This window comes from Phoca vitulina, unplaced genomic scaffold, assembly GCF_004348235.1.
Source record: "Phoca vitulina isolate PV1807 unplaced genomic scaffold, GSC_HSeal_1.0 scaffold70, whole genome shotgun sequence".
Classification (NCBI taxonomy): domain Eukaryota; kingdom Metazoa; phylum Chordata; class Mammalia; order Carnivora; family Phocidae; genus Phoca; species Phoca vitulina.
The window spans coordinates 3,233,441-3,256,759 of NW_022589773.1; the positions used below are offsets into that span (position 1 = coordinate 3,233,441).

The following is a 23,319-nucleotide window of genomic DNA, read 5'->3' on the forward strand; positions in this document are numbered from 1 at the left end:
AAATTAAAAAAAAAAATCTTAAAAAAAAATAAATTTAGGTGAACAAACTGAAAGTTAAAAAGAAGAAAAAATCAAACTGCAGAGAGGAAAAGAGAAAAATTAATAAATAAAAAACCTTTAAAGGAAATAATGAATAAAACCAAGAGCTAGGTTTTTAAAATAATAAATTATGTTTTGAGGGGTGCCTGGGTGGCTCAGTTGGTTAAGCATCTGCCTTCAGCTCAGGTCATGATCCTGAAGTCCCGGGATCAAACCCCGAGCTGGGCTCCCTGCTCACTGGGGAGCCTGCTTCTCCCTCTTCCTCTGCTGCTTCCCCTGTCTGTGCTCGCTCTCTCTCTCTCTCTCTCTCTCTCTGTCAAATAAATAAAATCTTAAAAATAAATAAATAAATAAATAAATAAATTATGTTTTGAGCACACACACAAAAGGGAAATAAGCAAAAGTAACAAGCAAGCACACACACTGCAGACATCATCTAGAAATCTATATGATTTCTAGTGAATTTTGAAAATCTAAATGTCATGTATATAAGAAAACATCAATTATCAAGATTGTCACAATAAGTAATAGAAAACTAGGGGCACCTGTGTGGCTCAGGTGGTTAAGCCTTCGGCTCAGGTCAGTCTGCCTTCAGCTCAGGTCATGATCCTGGCATCCTGGGATCGAGCCCCACATCCGGCTCCCTGCTCAGCGGGGAGTCTCCTTCTCCCTTTCCCTCTGCCTCTCCCCCCTGCTCATGCTCACACACTCTCTCTCCCTTTCTCTCTCAAATAAATAAAATCTAAAAAAAAAAAAAAAAAGAAACAGGAAACTAAGTCACAGATATCTGAAAAAGTTACCCAGACGTTCCTTCTCCCACCCAAAAAGGGGCACACAATTCAGAGAGTTCTAGAGGTGCATTCTTTCCAAATTTCATGAAGACCTGTAAATGCTGTTTAAACTCTCCAGAACACAGGATGGGGAAATAAAAGCTTTTCTATTTAAGCATTCAAAGTTAGCATCAGCTTGCTTCCAAAACTGGATGAAGACAGCCCTCTGAAAAAGAAACTGACTTGCCTAACTTATGACCAGTGATATAAAAAGCCTTTAAACAAAATACTAACAAATCAAAAATAGATGTATATTAAAATATTAATTCACATGGCAAAGTGAATTTACTTCTGAAACCCAAGAATGATTTGATAGTAGGAACATTAGTACAACACATTAACAGCTCACAGTATTATATGGTCACATCATATTAATAAACACAAAAATAAAACTTTTGATTTTTAAAACTTAGTAAAAATAGAAATTCTTTACTATGAGAAAGAATCTGTACTCAGAAGAAGAGCTAATGTATTTAATGTAAATACTAGCAAAATTCACATTAAAGTCAAAATAAAACAAGGATGCCCAGTGTCTCCTTTTTACTTTAATCATTCTCATAGTTATATCTAAAAGTTATGAAACAATGAAAGATACACAATATAACTATGGATAAGGAAAAATTCTAGGGACCTACCAAGAAAATCCACAATATCAACTGAGAAACTATGAAAACTAGTAAGAAAGTTCGGTATGGAGGTTGATTTTCAAGTGAACATATAAAACTTGACAGCTTTCTTAATTATAAGTAATAACAAGCCTGAAAACAATAATCTCTTTCATAAGAGAAACCAAAAAAAAAAAAAAAAATACATAAAGTACTTAAAAGTAAATAAAAATGAACAGAACTTACAACAAGAAAACTAGAACACTTAGGTGAGGGCATAAAAAAGGAGTAAACAAACCTATACACCATGTTCCTAAGCAGTGAGACTTAATATAAAAAATTGTCAAAAAAAAAAAAATCAATTTCTCTCAGATTATTCTAGAAGTTTCATGCAATGGAAATTTTTTGGCACTTGAAAAAACTATTTGAATACTATTTAGAATAAACTATTCTGAAAAATAGGTAGAAAAAATTCTTAAAATTGTTTTTGAAAAAGAGTACAGGGTGTTAGCTGTACTACACAGTCAGTTACACAACAGTGACACTAGAGCAACAAAGATATTACACAAGACAGAACGGTCAGGATAATTAAAATCAAGGGTACTAGAGCAACAAACAGCCCCCAAACAAATGCTAGTCCATAGCTTCTGAGAACTGTGGTATTTCAAACCAGAGGGGACAAATAATATGACTAGGAAGTCAGAACAATTCAACCTAGATTCAAAAAGTCAGGAACTAGGCACAATAGTGGTATCTTACCAACCAGTTTCCAAACTGTTTTTACTAACCACACCATGTTTCTGTAAGAGCTCCCACAGAGCAACCACATACAATGTCTCCTAAGCAATGTTTCCTCCCCTTCTTTTACTAGAGGGTCAGGAACAGAGTTGCAAATGAGTTATAAATGTAAATATTTGAGAAATAACTCAATTTATCAACATTTTAAAATTCTTTGGAGAAAGAATGGGTTCAGCTGTAGCTGCTAACTACTAACAACAGGATTAAGTAAAATATAAACACTGAAAGCACATTATCAAATGCACTTCAAAAAGGCTGAACTAATTTAACACTCCTACCAGCACAAAAAGTACCCCTTTTCCCTAGTCTTCAGCAACCTATGTTCATTTTCTTTGAGAAATTCTATTTGGAGGAATTGGTGGCAAAGCAATAATCAGAAATACACACAAAAAAATAATTAAGGATATCAACCGTATCACAGCTTATAATTTTGAAATGCTGAAAACTTAAATTCCCAAACTGTTACCATTAAAATAATCATTGTACATTACTCAATAGAATATTATATAAACATTAGTAATGATGTCGCTGAAAATACTGAATGGCATGGGGAGATTTTTTTATAAAATACCGTGCAGTAAAAATAGTTTTGGTGAATTTTCATATTGTAAAACCAATCTATGAAAGGATAAAATTTAATTTCAAAATTATGTGAATAAGTCTGAGGATAGATAACAAAATGCTAAACAGTGGATTTTCTTCTCTTCCTATAGATTCTTCTCCAAATGGTTTTTAATTTACCAAATTTCCCACATAAAGATCCACTGCTTAGGGTGCCTGGGTGGCTCACTCAGTTAAGTGTCCCACATTTTCGGCTCAAGTCGTGATCTCAAGGTTGTTGAGACCAAGTCCCGCATCAGGCTCCCTGCTCAGTGGGAAGTCTGCTTAAGACTCTCTCTCCCTCTCCCTCTGTGGCTCCCCACTGCGTGTGCGTGCTCTCTCTCTCCCTCTCTCTAAAATAAATAAATCTTAAAAAAAAAAAAGATCTATTGCTTGATAATCAGAAAAAAAATATTTACAGCTGGCAGACAAAGATACTCCACTTTTGTGCATTTGTAACTAAATAATTATACACACAAACATTTTGTACAATAATGCTGATCTCAGCATTATTTAAAATAGAAAATAATTAGAAACAATTTAAATGTACAACAACGAAAGGTTTGGATAAGTTATAGTAGCTCTGGAGGATGTCCATTTAAACTCTGTTTCAGAGGAATATTTAATGACCAGAAAAAGTGTTAACAATATAATGTTTGGTTAACATACAGACTGTGGGGGCGCCTGGGTGGCTCAGTCGTTAAGCGTCTGCCTTCGGCTCAGGTCATGATCCCAGGGTCCTGGGATCGAGCCCCACATCGGGCTCCCTGCTCTGCGGGAAGCCTGCTTCTCCCTCTCCCACTCCCCCTGCTTGTGTTCCCTCTCTCGCTGTCTCTCTCTCTGTCAAATAAATAAATAAAATCTTTAAAAAAAAAAAAAAAAAACATACAGACTGTGAAACTGCATGGGTTACAAGCCTTATTTTTTAAAATAAATACCTAACTGTGTATATGTAGAAATCATATATTGCCTTAGGAAAAAAAAAGGCTAGAAGAAAACAATAATATTAAAGTGATTATCTCTGGATGATGCATTGTTGACGGTTTTAATTTTCTTAACACCACTCTGTTACCCAAATTCCCTACAAGGTTGAGTTTGGAAAGTATGATAAACACACAAGAATACCCAAAGGGCAAGTGCTAAGGAGAAGGGGAAATTTTAAAATAAAGCAGCCATCTGTCCCATTGCTTTGATTTGGTTTCAGTTACAGAATTTTATTTATTTTAAATTTAAAATGACACTAAAGGAAGAGGTTTTTTATGTATCACATAGAGGTATAGGTTTTAAAAAAAATAGAAAAAAAACTTTTAATAAATAAATTTAAAAAAAATTGAGCACTGATCCAAAACGTTAAGCTTTTAATTTTATTTATTTATTTATTTATTTGAGAGCGCGAGCGAGTGAGCATGCACAGAGGGAGGGAGAGAGAGAAGGAGAAGGAGAATTTCAAGCAGACTCCCTGCTAAGTGCTGAGCCCAACACAGGGCTCGATCTCAGGACCCTGAGCCAAAATCGAGTCTGCCACTTAACCAACTGAGCCTCCCAGGCACCCCTGTAAGCTTTTAATTTTAAAAATTAAAATACTTAATAAAGTTTAAAGTAGTAAGAGTACTATTTTATAAAAGTAAATAAACAAGTATAGTTAATAAAGATGTCATCTCCCTATAGCTTTACAATTTGAAGATTATCATTTCAGGAATAGAAAGCCTTTTTTATATTTATATACTCGTAAGGAGCACCCAAAATACAAACATAATTCCATTTAATCAATTGTCCTTTTCTCCTCTAAAATACTATGTTAGCATTATGCTTACAAGTTAAATAGGGAAAACAGGACGTTCTTTAATTGTTGTAGCATTCTGAATGAGTTTCGAATAAGGTAATTTTTAAAAAATACATGAATGTTTAAGGTCAAAAATAAATTTTTCTAAGAAATGTGACATTCAATGATTACTAGCTATGTCTCCAAATCCCAAAAATAAAGAATGTGAAATAGATTTGTATCAAGAATATTCATATCACTCTTCATGCAAAATATAACCAGACTCCTCAAACAAAATATACATACTTAAAATGGATTATTTAAAGTTAGATTACTTAAAATATTTTAAAACTTTAAAAAATGTTTATAACTAAACCAGATTATTAGTCTACCTAATCTTCCTATGATTATTGCATTAAATTAGTGAATCTGACTAAAGCTTTTATCCCACACATGTAATTATTCAGCGTATACAATTTCCTATTTTCCACGAAAATAATGACAACTGAGTACAACCTCTTCAACTCTTGAAAGCTTTAATTTTCAGAAATGCCCCTTAAAAAGCATCATCATATTCACACTTTTAACAACTTTAATATTTTCGCTGGTACAACACTAGAGTTTTAAAAAACTGTCTCATGAGAAAAAAATGATGAAACTAAAAGTTGGTTCTTGGAAAAGTTCAAAAAATTTTTTAAAATTCTAGCAGGACTGACAAAGGAAAACAGAGAGAAAACACAAATTACTATTATCAGGAATGAAACGGGGTGTCACTACAGACACTGCAGACCTCAGAAGGTTAGCAGGGGAACCCTGTGACCAAATAAATCTACACACACTTTTGACAATTTAGAAGAAATGATCAATTCCTAAAAAGCACAAACTACCACATACCATAACTCACTCAAGATGAAATAATATGAACAGCCCTAAAACTATTAAAGAAATTCAAAGACTATCAAAAAAGAAATCCTTCCAGACCCAGATGGTTTCACTGGAGAATTCTACCAAACATTTAAGAATTAACACGAAATCTACACAAGCTCTTCCAAAAAACAAGAGGAGGGAACATTTCCCAACCCATTTTATGAGGTCAGTATTACCACTATACCAAAACAAAATATAATACAAGAAGAAAAAAGAAAACTATAGCTCAATATCCCTCCTGAATATAAATGCAAAAATTCTTAACAAATGTTAGCTATTATACACAATGACCAAGTGGATTTTATTCCATGGATAAAAAAAGGCTGGTTCAATATTCAAAACTCAATCAATGTAATATGCCATATTAGCAGTCTTCTAAAGAAGAAGAAAATCACATCATCAGACCAAGTGATGCAGCCACAGCATATGACAAAGTTCAACACCCACTCACGATAAAAACAAAACAGCTCAGCAAATAGTAATAGAAGGAAACCTCAACTAGATTTTAGAATTTGCAGAAAACTACAGCTAACATCTTATTGAAAGGTGACCGATAAAGGAGTGGCACAAGGCTGTGTGGTGATAGAAGTATTCTGTATCTTGATTGTGGTGACTAGTTCAAGAATCTACAAATGTAATAAAATGTCATGAAACTCTGCACCCACACTGCACCAATGTCAAATCCTGACTCTGGAAGATGTAGCCACTTGAGGAAATTCAGTGAAGAGAACATGAGACCTTTCTGCAACTTCTATCACATTTCTATGAGACTATTCAAAATTAAAAATTAGGGCGCCTGGGTGGCTCAGTTGGTTAAGCGACTGCCTTCGGCTCAGGTCATGATCCTGGAGTCCCTGGATCGAGTCCCGCATCGGGCTCCCTGCTCAGCAGAGAGCCTGCTTCTCCCTCTGACCCTCCCCCCTCTCATGTGCTCTCTCTCTCATTCTCTCTCTCTCAAATAAATAAATAAATAAATAAAAAATAAAACAAAATTAAAAATTAAAAAAGATTATGTAATTCTCTTCTAGATGAACTGACATTAAAAACTAGATTTTATGCAGCATAAGTAATGAATCTTTAGTTGTATTTAATTTGGATGAAATCAAAGATACTCATTGCATTTTAAAGGGTTTTTCACCAACAAAGCAAAGCTCAGTTTATTTCAAATTTTGCATAATAAATATCTGAATTTTGAGAACTAGACAAAACAAAAGAACAACGAACCTTTTTTTAAACATGTCAATAATTAAAAAAAAAAAACTTATGTCCTTCAGTTACGATGCCTGCATACTTTCTAAAATTAGGGGAACAAAACATGTCTTACCATAATTAAATTGACTGTTGGACTTTTCACAGTTAATGATGTTAAACCTATAAGCAACACCCAGTCGCATTCCACTGACTTCAAAGTAAAACCACTGGTGATAATGATTGCTATTTATATCTGAGTTCAAAATAAGATCATATTCATTTCTGAAAATAGAAAATAAAGAAATCTGATGAAAATTAGGAAAATATCTGTGTACAGACAAAATGAGAAAATTTTAAATGACTTACTTTCTAATTTGAATTACTTTGCGCAGATTCCCAGATTCAAATTTGGAGTTAAACTTCAAAATATCTCCTTCTTCTGGAATAGTGTAACTAAATAAAATTTTTGAAGTAAGTATAATAAAATACATTGCATGTAAATAGGTGAACAAAAGATAAATAAAACTACACTACAAATTAAAAATATACCACTATGGACACTTCACCCTCCTCATTATTTTTAAACCAAAAAATATAACCAACACAAGCAAAACACAAACTCTGGCTAACATTTACAGATTTAAAAATTGTAACTACAAGTAGAGATGTGTTCCCACATTTATAGTGAATGTTAATCACAAATAAGAAATTTTGCCTCACTGAATAAATGTCATTCCTAAATACTAAAAATCATATAAAAAGGCCAAATGTATTTTTTAAAAGGCACATGACCTGTATTGAGTAGCAATAATTCTAATTAAACTATGTAGTTCTCAGGTGAAAATATTAAATTTACAGAGCTGTATGAGATAACAGATATTATTTTATTTAATTAGTACCAAAAAGGTGAAGGTATTATCTTCACTTTACATAGTCACTACTTTAGTAAGTATTTACTGAGCGCCTACTAGGTACCAGATGCGGTTTTAGTTGTATGTCTGTCTGTTTCCCTGATTAAATACAAATTCTTGCTCTTCTGAAGCTTATATTCTAATAGGGGAAAACTAAGACTCCAAGAAGCTCAATGACTGTGGCCAAAGTCATTTCAGTTAGAAATAGCACTGGTATGTATGCTATCCTCAGGGTTCCTGAGTTTCTCTTTTTATCACATCTGCCTTATCTGTCTGACACAGAATTGTAACCATTGACATAACTAAGATATTTTGAATAAGTCGATTTGGTTTCCATTTTTAAGATTATTCCAAATTCAGTCATTAGCTTTGATACAGCTTTTACCCTTATTTCTCTGACAAAGATCTTTAAAAGGTGTTTTATTTCCTCCAAAAAGACCAGTAAGATGTGAAATTTCTCCCCAAATATTAGAATGTTGAGGGAGGGGAAAACCCATTGAGGGCTAATTAAATTTTTCCTCTGAGGAGGCAAATAATAGTCACATTCATTGCTTCTAATTTTCATTTATTTACTTATATTTAAACCTTAAAATGTGATGATACCAGTGATAACCCTAAATTGTAAATAACACCAAAGCATCAAGCATCATAAACAAATGGCCTTAAAGGTCTGGAAAGTAATCAAAAGGACCAATGCACATCATAAGCAGTAAAAGATGAGAAAGAGTAGCGGGGACTATGGAGAAATTGGCAAGCACATATTCCTTCTAAAAGGGATGGTAATTTGTTGTCCCAAGGAAATGAAGGCTCAATATTACAGGACAAAACTGCAGCCTTTCATGTGAAATTTCCACTTTCTCCAATGGAGATAATTTCAGATTTTTTAAACACAGTATCAGTTTGTGACCTTTCCCCTTATTAAGCCCATTAAAAGTCTACCTATGAACAAACAAAAGCCTGTGATGTATTCAATTTAACATGATTAACTATTTATTCCATTACCATTATATCCCTGCTAAAAGATGAAAATGGAGTAAGGGCAAACTAGGTGCAAGTTAGTTATATTTTTTTATCTTTTACAAACAACACTGAAACTTGAGAGTACAAATAAAAGTAACAGCAACAACAGCAACAACAGACTTACTTTGGGTTATCTAAGTCATATACCACTCGATCTATGATATCACTCTGATGTATTAACCTCTCAATATCTTGAGCAATTTTTGTCCTGAAATCATAAAAGAGAAGCGTGACTACCAAAATTCATTATTATATGCCAAGGCACAAGTTTTTCTAATAAGTTTTGGATGAAAAAAGTATAAAATGACAAAACTGCCTTAAAATAAAAATGATCACTCTATATATTTTGTACATACAAATTTATCAATACACAGCAAGACAAAAACCGGTATTTTTAAAGTCTGAATTCTAGAAAATAACCATGTAGAATACAGCTACAAGTCCAATAGCTTAAAAAAAAATCTTGAATGCATATTATGACTTTCTACATAGAAATGATATGAAACCTCTCTCTAGCCCTTAAGCACATAATTTTACGTAACAGCAGTAAAGATCTAAAGCCAGAAATTACGTATAAAGGAGATTTGTTAAACCCACGCTTGCTGGAATGTAGCTAAAATGTAACTGGCAAACAGTTTACACATTCCGCAGAATCTGTGCTCTCTTCTGTGGCTGGAGAGGAAATGTGGAGCGTGAGGGGAACACTTGTGTCAGGAAGCAGAGAGTGGACCCTGAATCTCCAGGATCCTCTAAGGCCTGATCTCCCCATGAAATCAGTCCAACAAAATGGACACCAGCTAACTGAAAAATTCCTAAAATCCCTGCCACTGTCCTAGAAGAGTGAGCCACACACAAATCCCACAATCTTCCCTGTCAGTAATTAAGCCAAGGAATACAAAAATCACTAAAAGTGGCACCAAACTGTAACCAAACCAGAACAAATTTGGATAAAGCCAGGTGCCTGAAACTCCAGGTAGACTGGCCACAAAGGTCTTGGTGGGAAGATGCCTGCTGGTGTTAATAGTCATAGTATCACTCGTCATACTAGCACTTATTCTTAAAGAGGAAGCCAATTATATGAAATGATTTAAATTTCAAGTTTGTCTGTTTCAGCTAAAGACTGGTAATGCAGATTAGAACTGTGGTCTATTGACTTATTGATAGAGCAGAGTGGGAAAATTTGCCAAAATGGTTATAAATAAAATCTGAAGAATACACTAAACACTGAAAGTCTCCTGAACTTCAGGTAGATGTGAAACTAGTCTCCTGCACAAAGATACTTCTTTGTGATTATGGTGTATTAACTCTCATACAGTTTAGAAATTATACCTAATAATATCACAGTATAACTTCAGAATAAGCTAAGAATCTATTCTGATGAACTAAAAATTATCAGGAAAACATTAAAAGGTGTGATAAATACAGGAAAAAGAATGTACAACTCTAAATTTATTTTTAGTTTTATTCTACAAAAAAATAACTCATCACTGTAAGCAGTCTATCAAAAATAAATAAATAACCCACTACCAAAGGATTATGATATAAATCCTTGAGTTAGGTTCAATATCATAACTTTAAATGCCAAATTCTTTCTAAAGAAACAACCTTTTAAAAAGCTTTTAATTACAATAACAAACAAGTCCAAAATTTATATCACCCAGATCTATAAAAGAGATGGCACTCACATATATTCAGATATGCCATACAAAAAAAAAAAAAAGTGAGTATTCAAGTATGGGTGAAAGCATAAATACATCCACTTGTCAGAATAATTTATTAAATAAGGCTGATACATACCACAAATGTGCAAAAATTAATACCTACAAAAGTCTGAGTGTTTTTCTTTTTTAAAGGAAAATGTTATTAACAGGCTGATGCAACAGCTCAGTTCTACAGCAAAGTTCCATTATATAAGAGAGAGTCAGAATAGCACAGAGAGCCATGGGCCAGCCGGTGTAATTGTGTGAGCTGACCCGTAGTGATGTGGAAAACTGCAGAGCACAGCCTCTGTATAAAAAACAAACTGATCACTGCCGGGTAGGAGCCAGAGGTTAAGGCTGTCATACCAATTTTTCAAGAAACATCAGAAACTTGGATTTCTATGGGGAATCTCCCAAATTTTAAATGTTGGCAATCAGTAAAAACAAAACAAACAAACAAACCAGTCTGCAAGTGAAGTCAAAATCGTGTGCAAATTAATATGGCCTACAGGCCACTGGTTTTCAACGTCTGACACTGTATTTTAGGGGACATAGTGGCCCATGTATATTAGACTAGACCTAAAATTACACTTGAGGGAAATAGCTGTCCTGCCATCAGCCCTCATAAATAAAGAGGAAAACCAGTCCTTTATTCAGGTATGGATTTGTGTTAAGCAGCACAAGTTTCATAAAATATCAATCCTTCCTTCCTTTACCTCACCTGCCTATTAAAATATATGGCTCTCCAGTCAAAACAAAACAATAAATATTTTCCAGGTACCCTCGGGGACTACAACCTCAAACCTACTGATATTCAGTATCTATCAAAGGCTTGGCCCAGAAGATAACTCCTGCAGGGCAGTCTGAACAGTAAATACTCAGAAGGTCATGTGATATGCGGCCACCAGCAAAACTGTCCTGTGTTAGTTAGGTTTTAACCCATACAGAGCAGCCTTACAAGAAACAATTTAATACATCTCAATGCTATATTTGCTATAAGGATGTCATGGGAAATGTTGTTCATTACATTAAGTACTCCCCGAGGAGCCACAGAAGATAATCTTTATAGAGTATGGTTTAAGCCATATACATGATCACTATATATAAAGGATGAACAGGACAGGCTCATGACCCAGACCAGAGTCTGACTCTCGGCTCTGCCATTTACTAACAGCATAACCTTGTTGCTCAAAAACCCTAAGCTTCAGCACAGTCTTGTGTAAAATAAGAGGAAGAACAGCAATTTCCTCACAGAGCCATTATAACGTGAAATGGCATACTTCATATACACACGCACACTGCGCAAAAAGTGCTGATTACTCAGTTCTCTACCTGGCTCATAAACACTCAGAGTCATCTACCACTGTTGCTCCTACTAAGATTTCTACCACTGTCTCCATTCCAGAAGTACTTACATTTCCCCTGAGCCATCCTAGACTTACTATAAGGAAATCCAGGGTTTTGCTTTCCTTATTTTGCTTTTGCCACAATTCTTTCACCTACTTTTTAATTTTAAATTTCTGAACACATAATATATTGACAAGGAGCAAAAATCATATGCTACATAAAAGTATAAGATGGAGACTCTCAACACAATCCATATCCTCCCTCCATCTAGCTAACTACTTGTATTACTTTCCTTCCGCAAGCACCTTATAGCTCCTTCCATCAGTGCCTAGAGATTTTACTGTTTTTTAATCACTGCACAGCATTCACAGAAAAGATATACCATAATGTATTTAACTAGTCCGACTGATGAGCACGCCGTAATGAAAAACTTTGAACACCATTTCACAGATGTGCGAATTATATGTATATATATCATGCATATAAATTATAAATTCCCATAATGTGTCAAAGGAAATATGTACTGTTAATCTTGATAGACCCTGTCAGACTGCCCTCCACAAGAGGTACTATCAATTTGCAATCCCATTATCAATGTATAAGGGAGCCTGTTCCTCCACAGCCTCATTAATAGAATGTGCTATCAAACTTCTAGATTTTGGCAATTTGATATGTGGGACATGATATCTCAGTACATTTTAATTTGCATTTCTTTTATTTTGAGAGAAGTTGAACATATTTCTGTGATTAAGAGTCACTGTATTTCTTTGTCATATTTTTCATTTTATTTTGATAAAAGTATTTGGTAAATGCTTTTTAAAACAAGGCAATATGAATTATATTTTATTATAAAATACAGTTAGACAATTCTAAAACATACAGAAAAAATAATGGAAAGTAAAATCAAAATGCTAAAAGTAACCACCTCTGGGGAATGGGGCAAAGAAGGACCTTTCTTCTTTCTACTTTTTCTCATGCTCTAATTTTACAGAATATGAAAACAGGAAAAATGTACCCAAAAATGCTAAGCATACTTTAAACTACAAGAGATGAGTTTCACTTTAATTTGTAAGCCAACTTAAACCAAACTATGGATTCAAGTAATTATCAGTACGTGATTACAGTAAAAAAAAAAAAAATTTAAGGGTTAAAGTACTATCTACATTGAGATGTGAAGCTTATAATAGGCTTTCCCCCTTCCATATGAGGTGAAGAAATTTTTAACGAAGTTTTATTCATTTGCTGCATTATTTTAAAAAGATTAATGATTAAAAGGTCAGTGATAATCATAAAGTAGAAATTCAAAATAACAAAAAGATATTTTCACTGAGTAATTTTAAGAAATCTACTGCCTTTTTCTGAAAATAATAAAATAGTAAATCCTTAATAATTTTGACATTATTCATTTACAATTTTACTGCATTCGAACAGGGGCTGGGCTAAAAAGTTGGCAAATAATTTATAAAATGTTTATCATTTGCTCAAAAACTAAGTTGCAGAAGACTAGGAAAATAAGATAAGCAAACTAGAAACAATATCTTCAATGTAGTATTTCAAAAACGGCAGCATTCCTGAGTACTAAGAAATACTTTCTACCTGGCCCATATTGGATATTTTATCACATATACAGAACCAGGAAGCCTTCAGTACCTAGCTACTAGAGTCAAGCAAACTTTTCCTTTAAGGACCAAGTAGTAAATATTTCAGGCTTTGAAAGACACATGGTCTCTGTGACAACCATTCAACTCTGCCACGGTGGCACCAAAATAGTCATAGATCATACATAAACAAATAGGAATGAATGGCTGTCATACAATTTTTATGTGTCACAAAAAAATTTTTTTTCCAGATTTTTTTGAACCATTTAAACATGTAAAACCACTCTTAGCTTGTGGGCTGAACATAAACAGACAGTAGCGAGCTGTATTTGACAACAAGCCATAGTTTGCTAACCATGATAGAGGTGAACAAACTTTTCTGATCATGACCTACTAGAAATATTTTAAAAATCACTGTCCTGATGAGCCGTCTGGGTGTTAAGTGTCCGACTCTTGATTTCGGCTCAGGTCATGATCTCAGGGTCATGGGATGGAGCCCCACTTCCGGCTCTGTGCTCAGCAGGGAGTCTGCCTGAGATTCTCTCTTTCCCTCTGCCCCTCCCCCTGGGCACACTCTCTCTAAAATAGATAAATAAATCTTTAAAAAAAAATTACTGCCCTGAGTGCACGCATGCACGTGCACGCACGCACACACACATTCGCCCCGAAACAAAGGTTTATGAAATAACACTTTGATGTACTACATGTGACACACTATTATTTTCTCCTTTAATACTAGTTACTAAATGGGCATCAATCCATAGTTTGAAAAGAAAATTGCTATCTAGAGAAATTAAGTTATTTCACTCAAACATGCACACAGAGAATTAGTGGGACAGCCAACTCTAGAATACAAACACTTTACTTGCTTTTCAGGTGCCCTGTCCTGCCAGGACACACCACAGTGACTCATCACACTTATCAAGTCAAACCCACTGGTTCAAGTATGCTTGCTACGTGCATTTATTCTTCCAGTCTCAAATTAATGTCACTTGAAGGAACAAATGCAGTTCCCCCCCAGTTCCTGTGAGCATCTCCTAAGGAGAGCCTGAAAAGACAAATACCAGCAGGACAAACTTTGTCCCCAACACTGCAACCATTCTCAGGGCTGCAACTCCTCATCTCTATCCCCCAACATCAATCTAAATCCCCCTCTCCCTCAGCTCCACTCCTGCAAGTCTTGGATTAAGTGACCCAAACTTAGAGAGGTCTGAGCCCCTGGCAATCATATCATCTCATTCCAGGGTCGCTGTAACATGCTCACTCACACTTAAAATGAGTGGATCACTTGAGTTCCACACATATACAACCTGCTGCCATGGCGTGTACAAGCAATCTTACCTCCTTTAGCTGATCTGGGTCAAGACGGTAGAGCCTATTTCTGCCTGCTGGTCCTAGACACAAGAAGCTACAGTAACCTGTTGGCAACCACAGCTTGCAGTGAAGTTGTACCCTTACTATGTCCCCCCCATGGAAAGACTACATCCACTTTGGGAACCCAGACTACTAACCCTGCAGAGATCAGAGGTACAAGGACAGAAAGCACCAAGTCCCCCAGTGGGACACTGCGAGCTACAGGAAGGTAGGACTACTTCCTGTCCCCACCTCCTGGTATGAGACTTATGTGTTCTTTCTTTTGGGGATACAGAACCATGTGGAAGTTTCTAGTTTGGTGCATATACACTTCATTCTGAAAGATGGCAACCCATCACTGCAGAGTATTTCCTCCTAGTTGGAGCTGCACTGTGCCTTCTGAAAGCCATTCTAGCACTCCAAGAGGCCAGCTGCCTCTGGACAGTGCAGTGTGTGATGCAACCAGTGGATGCCAGAGCACATGCCCACTCCCACACACCTCTCCCAGCAAAGTGAGTCCCCTGTTCTGATGCTATGTTATATGTCATTCCATACCTGTGGGTCAAGGAGCCAACTGGTAGCATTAAACATATACTAAGTTGCTAAGTAAAAATGATTAATTTATATGATACATTAAATACAAAAAATTAGTAAGATACAACTGTTGCTTTAAAAAAGCCTATAGTCCAAGGAAAATCAAATGCCTACAGCACTGTCTTCCTGTATCACTACATACTATATTCATAACAAGATCACAGAGATTAGGCACTAGTAAACCATCACCACAAAACCCTAAACATAATCACTGAAAATAGTCAAGTTGCACCACAATTGTACTTAATATGCCAAATATTACTAGATGGTAATAGTTAATACTATTTGTAATTTCTAAAATTAATTGGCAAGGTTTAATAACTTTAGTTACTGCTTTTTATGAGTCCCAAATTTTCATACTGAGTATTTCCAATTTCAATTTTTGCAAAATAATACTGTCCACATTTCTATTTTTAAATCATATATCTAAATCAAGTTCAAATTATAATCAAATTACTAAATTAATATATTACTAATATTTATTCAAAGATTAGTAAATAATCTATATATTCAGATGCCATCTAAATAAAAAATTTCTAAATTGTCCAATGGTCAGGTTTACTATGCTGGCTTCATCTGAATAAGTAATGAGTTTAGAAAAGAAACAAAGTTAACCCATAAGGATAACTGCAAATAAGCGCAAACTTCCAAAGCAGGATAAAAAAATTACAGTAACTTTAATCCAGAGTACTTTTCTTCCTAAATACCCACATTTAACAATGGTCTTGTTTAAGAGAAAGAAGAAACCTGAAACTCACCTTTGTACACCATAAGGTCTTTCTAAAATAGGCTCTCTGAATGGAGGCGGAATGTGACCAAAATAATCAGGATAAGCCACTTCTGAATATTCTGGGACAGACTTTGTATTTTTCACAATCTCAATATAGAGATCTGAGTCGTGGAGGGTGGGTCCATCAGAGACTTCCGCTGATGCTTGTTCCACTGATGAAGTAGATTCTGTATCTTCATCATCCTCAGTTTCAACTCCAGTACAACAAAGCTTCCCTAGCTGAACTGTTCTTCCCTCAAACAGAACATTTCCACAAGTGGCCATGTGTGGACAAGTTTTAGTGCACGTGAGGACGGTAAGAGGGAGACTGTAGTCCTTCTTCGCTCCTGCATTAAAACCTGGGGCTGTCTGAGAAGGGATATTCTGCAACGTAATTCGGTCCAAGGCCTTCACAATATCATTGTTTAAGCCCTGGGCCGAAGAAATAGTTCTGTTTTGATCACCTAGCTGCTGTTGTGATGTTCTGTCATTATCTTTAATATCTTCTTTCACCAGATCCATACAGGTAGGTTTCTTATCACCTTCATCTCCTTTAGGAGACACATTTGCTTTCCTTACAACTCCTTTTTTTAAATTGCCTGGATTCCCAGATGCTTCCTCTCCCGCAGTAGGAACAACAATAGGACCACGTACTTTTCCCTCAAATACAAAAGGCTTTGGTTCTTTGGAGATTAAATCATAGTCCTTTGAAAATAAAAAAAACACGTTTAATCTTTAATCTGTAAATATTAAAATGTATTAACAAAACTAAGACTACATTCTTGTATATACTGCTTCAGAAAACTAACATTTGAAAATTATAAAAATGGATAAAATAGAGTACGTTTTAATTTCACTAAATAAAACACAAAATACTTAGCCACAAAATTCATCACACTTATTTTACTTTTTCTATTATAAAAATAATGCCTACATATAAGAGAAATATGGGAAATTTTACAGAAGCACAAAGACATTAAAAGCATCCAGACTCCTATTAAAGGAAACACAACTGAACTGTTACTCATTAACTCAACAATTAGAGCGTCTGTTTTGTGCCAAGCAGTGTTTCAGGCACTTAAGTACCATCAGCTTAAAAACAAAAATAGAAACAAAAAGCCTCTTCCCTCTTGCAGCTTACATTCTTCTATGGAAGGAAGGGAGAGGACTGTCAACACAACCAATAATAAACATGACATAGGCGTGCCAGGGTAGCTGAGTAGGTTAAGCAGCCACTCTTGATTTCGGCTCAGGTCATGATCTGATCAGGGTCCTGAGATCGAGGCTCCCACCCCATCAGGCTCTGGGCTTGGCAGGGAGTCAGCTTGAGGATTCTCTCCCTCTCCCTCTGCCCCTCCCCCTGCTCGTGTGTTCTCTGTCTTCCCTCTCTAAAATAAATAATTTTTAAAAAATGACATAAATGTATTTTATGCAATGTAAGTAGGCTAAAGTGTTAAAGAGGGGAGGAAGGGGTACTGTGGATTGGGAGTGCCAAGGGGAGGGAAGATGGGCTACAATCTGAAATCCCATGGATTAGTGAAGCCTCCCTGAGAAGATGACATAAAAGCAAAGGCAGAAAGGACTGCCATGCACAGAACCCAGAGTCGAAGAATGTCTGGGATATGCAGAGAACAGCAAGGGGGTCAGGATGGCTGGCACAGAATGAGCAAGATGAATTCCAAGATGTAAAAGAGGACCAGATCCTGTCGGGCTTTGCAGGCTATTTTAAGAATTTTGGTTTTTACTCTGAATGACACTGGGAGCCAATGGAGGGTTTGGGGAAGAGGAGTGCCATGAGATGGCTTACATTTAGAACAAAACACAACAAAATAGAACCTGTAAGCGTAGAGTTTCTTAACCACCTGGAATACAGGGTTTCTTAACCACAGGGGTTGAGGCATTTGATCTAAATAATTCGTTTTTAGAGAGAGGGAAGCAAACCATAAGAGACTCTTAACTATAGAGAACAAACTGAGGGTTAATGGAGGAAGGTGGGCATTAAAGAGGGCACTTGTTGTGATGAGCACTGGGTGTTATATATAAGTCATGAATCACTAAATTCTAGGCATGAAACCAATTTTACCCTGTATGTTAACTAACTAGAATTTAAATAAAAATTTGAAATTGTGTGTGTGTGTGTGTGTGTGTATTTCTTTTTTGTTTGGTTTTGGTTCTGTATTTCAGGGGTCAGGGGTAGCAAGATGGGCAGCACTGTCTTGCACATTGTAAGATGTTTGGCAGCATCCCTGGCCTCTCTCCTCTGTACACTCTAGATGCCAGTAGCATCCCCACCCATTTGTGATCACCAAAAATGTCTCCAGACATTGTCAAACATCCCCTGGAGACAAAATCACCCCAGTTGAGAACCACTGTTCTAATGTCCTTCTGAGGACTGAGGGGAGGAGAGTAGAAGCAGGGGACCAATTAAGAGTCTAGGCAAGTTGGTAAGAAGGGGTTGGATTCTAAATGCACTGTGAGCCAGAAGTGTCAAAGACCAGATGCAGGACATAAGGTACAGAGAGGTATCACACATGGCGCCCGAGTGCTTGCCTAAATAAATGAAAAGCACCAGTTTAGCTCAGAGGTTAAATGTGAGTATTAAAGTAGGCAATTAGACATACAAGTCTAGAATTGAGAAGAACTATACATCCAGAAGATAAATATTTGGGAGTCATTAGCATACAGATACTATTCCAAACCATGAGACTGGAAATCATCAATGGAAAGAACTAAAGAGAAAAGAAAAGACTGAACACTGAGGCACTACAATCAATCTACAGAGGCTGAGGAGATGAAGATAAAACAGAAGAGATGTTCTGAGAAGGAAAAGCCAGTCTGGAAAGACAAACACCAGGAAAGAAAAATGTCCTGGAAGCCAGGTTTAAAAAAAGAATGCTGCTGACAGGTCAAGTAAACGTCTCTCTTTTTGTACTTACAGAAATATTTTTTTATCTATATAAGACTCTACCAAAGAAATATACCACAATTGATTTAACCTTTATTCCACAGTTAGGCATTAAATCCTTTACACAACAGAGAAGGATTTAAACACATGAACAAAGTGTATAATTAAGCCATTTCCAAAATTTTATTATTATAAAGAATTCTGTAATGAACATTGTTTTGCATATATTTTTTCTTTGTTTAGGATGATTTCCTAAGCACTGACATGGACTTACAAAAGGTCAGATACTATAATCAATTTTAATGTTTAATACAAATTGTCCAAATATCCTCCAACAATACTTATCTTAATGCTTATTCTCAATAACGGTGTATGAGATTATCTATTTCAACTGCTCCTCTTCCTTGCCAACATTAGGTACTATAGTTTTAAAACACTTTTTCAAAAGTGGTAGATAAGAGATATCGTCTAATGCTATTTTAATTTTAATTTCTCTATGAGAAATTTTCTCTATGAGAAAAGCAAAAAATTTTCTAGACATCTGTTAACTGGTTTAATTCTTCACAGGTAACTTTTTTTGTTCCTGGAGTATAGGGCTTTTATTTTGTTGTATAAATTCGTACATTAAAAAATACACACACACACACACACACACACACACACTAATCCTCTAAGCCATTTTTTGCAAATATTTTTCTTAATTTGCACTTCTTTTCATTTTCCTTAACTTCTTTACACACATTATGTCATGAAAATTAAGAATCTTTTCCTCTGTGATTCATTCCTTAAATACGCACTGTATAAAAACCAGGGACTCAAAGATGATTCACTCTCAGCCCCTCTAGCACGTCTAATCCAAGGAGACAGTGGAGGCACAAAGGAGGCAGTAGGTAGGTGGGCTCTGCATTACAGCCGCTGAAGGGAAAAAACTCTGTTGATTTATAAAGACTAGCATACAAAGAACAGTGCCGAATTAAGTGACATTTAATATCTAGATGCCATTTTGATCCAAGAAGTTGCTTCAGTATCAAAGTCAGTACACAGCAGATGAAGTTTTCCCATAAACAAGAGTGTAATATGAAAGCTGCTTTTTGTAGAGTATAAGCACATGCCACGTACATAAATGAATTTAAAATAATAAGTTGAGGCAAACAGTTCAAAGAGGTTTTATTTTTAGAACAGCAAGTTAACTATAAATATTTTGATGTTAGTCTGCTCATCTATGATCTGAGATCATGCTGAATTGAGAACATCCCCCAAACTACAATTTAATGCATTGGGAAAAAAAACTAAAAACAGTAATTCCAGCTACAATCTTCAGATCACCCTCGTGATATGTGTCATGGGTCCATTTTTCCTGAAAGAGCTTACACTGAAGCAATTTCCCCTGTTTTGGAGGATTTTGTAGTTAATTTTAACTTTGACTATTGTTTGGAAAAGATGGGCTGCCTATGTAGATATGATAGTTTTTTCATAAAACGGATGTTTATTTTGTATTAAAAATACCACTGCGCTTGTTTTACACCATTTGTATACATGTGGTAATATTAATGCTGAACTGTAAAATTCAGGTATTAAAATGTGACCTTGTAATTCTAAAAAAAAAAAAAAAATTCTGTTGTAAGAAACATGGTGAGCTAGGTATCAACCCACAGGAACTCTTACAATTGTTGGAAAGATATTAAAATATTTTAAGTACAACAAGTGGATAAGACAGCAAAAACAAAGAACAAATAGTAATGAAGATGGGACCCCAAAGTGGTAAGACTGAAGGTGGCTTTCACTTGGAAAACATTTGCTAAACCAGGTGACTTGGGGTTTAGTTTTTTCTATCTCAGAGTATAAAGCATAACTATCCCAGAACCTGCATACGGTGGGGAGTCTACCAAAAGATCCTCCTCCCATAAAGATGAAACCCCAGAGAACGAAACACTTGATATAAATTCCCTAGAAATAGCCCCACCACAAAAGAAATAGCAAAGAAAACCAACAGTCTCAAACCTTAGCACTAAGAGGGTAAAAAATATTACTCATAAATTAGTACCAAAACCCTGCCATCACATCACACAGACTGCATCCTGAATTCACATTATCTGAATGGTCCAAAAACCCTCAAGGAGGAATGTAACCTCTAAGAGTGCCTGTCAAAAGGAATAACAACAAAAACTTCTGGAGTTTCCACATAAGCTCCACAAGCAGAATTATAAAGAAATGATCAGCTCATTGGAGAAAAAAAAAACAACTAAATGAAAAATTAAGCAAGTAGAAGGAACTAACAAACATGTAGGAAAAGACCTGCAAGAATTTCAGACACTAAAATTATAAGACTAATTAAATGGCCATATGTAATATGTTCAAAGAAATAAAAGACAAGAAACAAGAAGTTTACCATAGCACGTACCCTCCCCAATGCTATGGTGAGCACTGTGAATTGTGTAAGACTGCTGAATCACATCACCTGTACCTCTGAAACAAATACTACATTATATGTTAAAAAAAAAAAAAAGAAGAAGAAGATAGTAGGAAGGGAAAAATGAAGGGGGGGGAATCAGAAGAGGAGACGAACCGTAAGAGACTATGGACTCTGAGAAACAACTGAGGGTTCTAGAGGGGAAGGGGGCGGGGGGATGGGTTAGCCTGGTGATGGGTATTAAAGAGGGCACGTTCTGCATGGAGCACTGGGTGTTATACGCAAACAATGAATCATGGAACACTACCTCAAAAACTAATGATGTAATGTATGGCGATTAACATAACATAAAAAAAAGAAATGTAAAAAAAAAATTAAAATTAAAATAAAGAGGATTGCTAAATGTTCCAATGATAAAAAAAAAAGAAACAAGAAGTGGGGCGCCTGGGTGGCTCAGTCGTTAAGTGTCTGCCTTCGGCTCAGGTCATGATCCCAGGGTCCTGGGATCGAGCCCCGCATCGGGCTCCCTGCTCTGCGGGAAGCCTGCTTCTCCCTCTCCCACTCCCCCTTCTTGTGTTCCCTCTCTCGCTGTCTCTCTCTGTCAAATAAATAAATAAAATCTTAAAAAAAAAAAATTAAAAAAAAAGAAACAAGAAGTTTAAGAGTGATGAAACAAATTTTTTTAAACCTTCTAAAACCAAAAATAAAACAAGTTTGAGTATCTAATGGATGTTTATAATGACCAAATCAGATAGAGCCAAAAATAAAACTACAAAACTGGCAGACTGTTCGAATGAATTTAGTTGAATGCAGCATAGAGAAAGAGAAAGAAAACATGAAAAAGAGTTAAAAGATATGGAAGAGAGTAAAAAAGTCTACAACCAATTAGTAATGCCAAAAGAAAAGAGAGAAGGAAAGAGAAAAAAGGCAGTGTCTGGAGGAGAGGTGAGTTTTTCCAACCCCTAAGAGAAAACAACTCAGATTCCAAAAGACAGTGAATCCCAAAGAAAATTTAAAAAAAGAATACCTGCCTTTAGTCAACACTACTAGGAAACTGTGGAGCATGAAGCTAAAGAAATTATCTTGAAAATCACCAGAAACAACGTGTTTATATAAAGCGAAAACATACACTTTGCGTACATACTACCCAGCGATTTCACTCATAGGTATTTACCCAAGAGAAATGAGGGCAAATTTCCACAAAAAGCTTTTCACACAGATGCTAGTATCAATTTTATTCACAGTAGCCCCAAACTGCAAACATTCCAGTATTCATCAAGTAAACAGATAAAGAAATTGTGGTACTTCCATACAATGAAATACTACTCAGCACTCAGGAAAGAGCCACTGATACATGCAATAACATCAGTGAATCTCAAAACCCTAAGACGAACACAGAGGCCTTAAACAAGAGTACATTCACATAGGATTCCAGTATGAGAAGTTCCATAACAGGCAAAATTAACCTACAGTGACAGAGAGCAGATCAGCAGTTACCTGGGCAGGAGGTAAGGAGACTGACCAAAAAGACACAGGGGCCCAGGGACACACCTGGGGTGACAGAAATAATTCTGTATCTTGGCTGGGTTGGTGGTTGCACAGTTGTATGAATTTGTCAAAATTCACTGAACTTAAAGATGAATAATTTACTGCATGTAAATTATACTTCAATAAAGCTGATTTTTAAAAATTAGCCAGAGAAACTAACTTTCAAGAATAATCATTCTTGAAAGACACTTTCAAACCAAAAGAGAGAGACAGAGACTAAAAGACATAATTCCAGCAGAAGGAAAGTAAGTCAGACTAAAGGTCTGAGAAACAAGAAGTAAAAAACAAAAAAGTAGTAAAAATGTCTGTAAATCTTAAACACTTAATGTAAAACACAAAGCAGTACCATCATATGGATTTTTTTTTTTAAAGCTAGAGTTAAAAAATTAAAAGTTTGTACATTGGTTTGGGA

The 23,319-nt window shown here is 35.6% G+C and overlaps 1 protein-coding gene across 2 annotated transcripts in view; it reads right to left on the reverse strand.

Moving 5' to 3' along the window:
• Positions 1–23,319, reverse strand: part of AGTPBP1 (ATP/GTP binding protein 1) — a 169,482-nt gene that overhangs the window by 46,173 nt on the left and 99,990 nt on the right. For both annotated transcript variants that reach the window (XM_032392979.1, XM_032392980.1), the window contains exons 14-17: positions 16,034–16,749; positions 8,808–8,891; positions 7,119–7,205; positions 6,886–7,034 (exon numbers count right to left, since the gene is read on the reverse strand). In XM_032392979.1, coding sequence (XP_032248870.1) covers positions 6,886–7,034; positions 7,119–7,205; positions 8,808–8,891; positions 16,034–16,749 — 1,036 coding nt within the window. The remainder of the gene's footprint in view (positions 1–6,885; positions 7,035–7,118; positions 7,206–8,807; positions 8,892–16,033; positions 16,750–23,319) is intronic.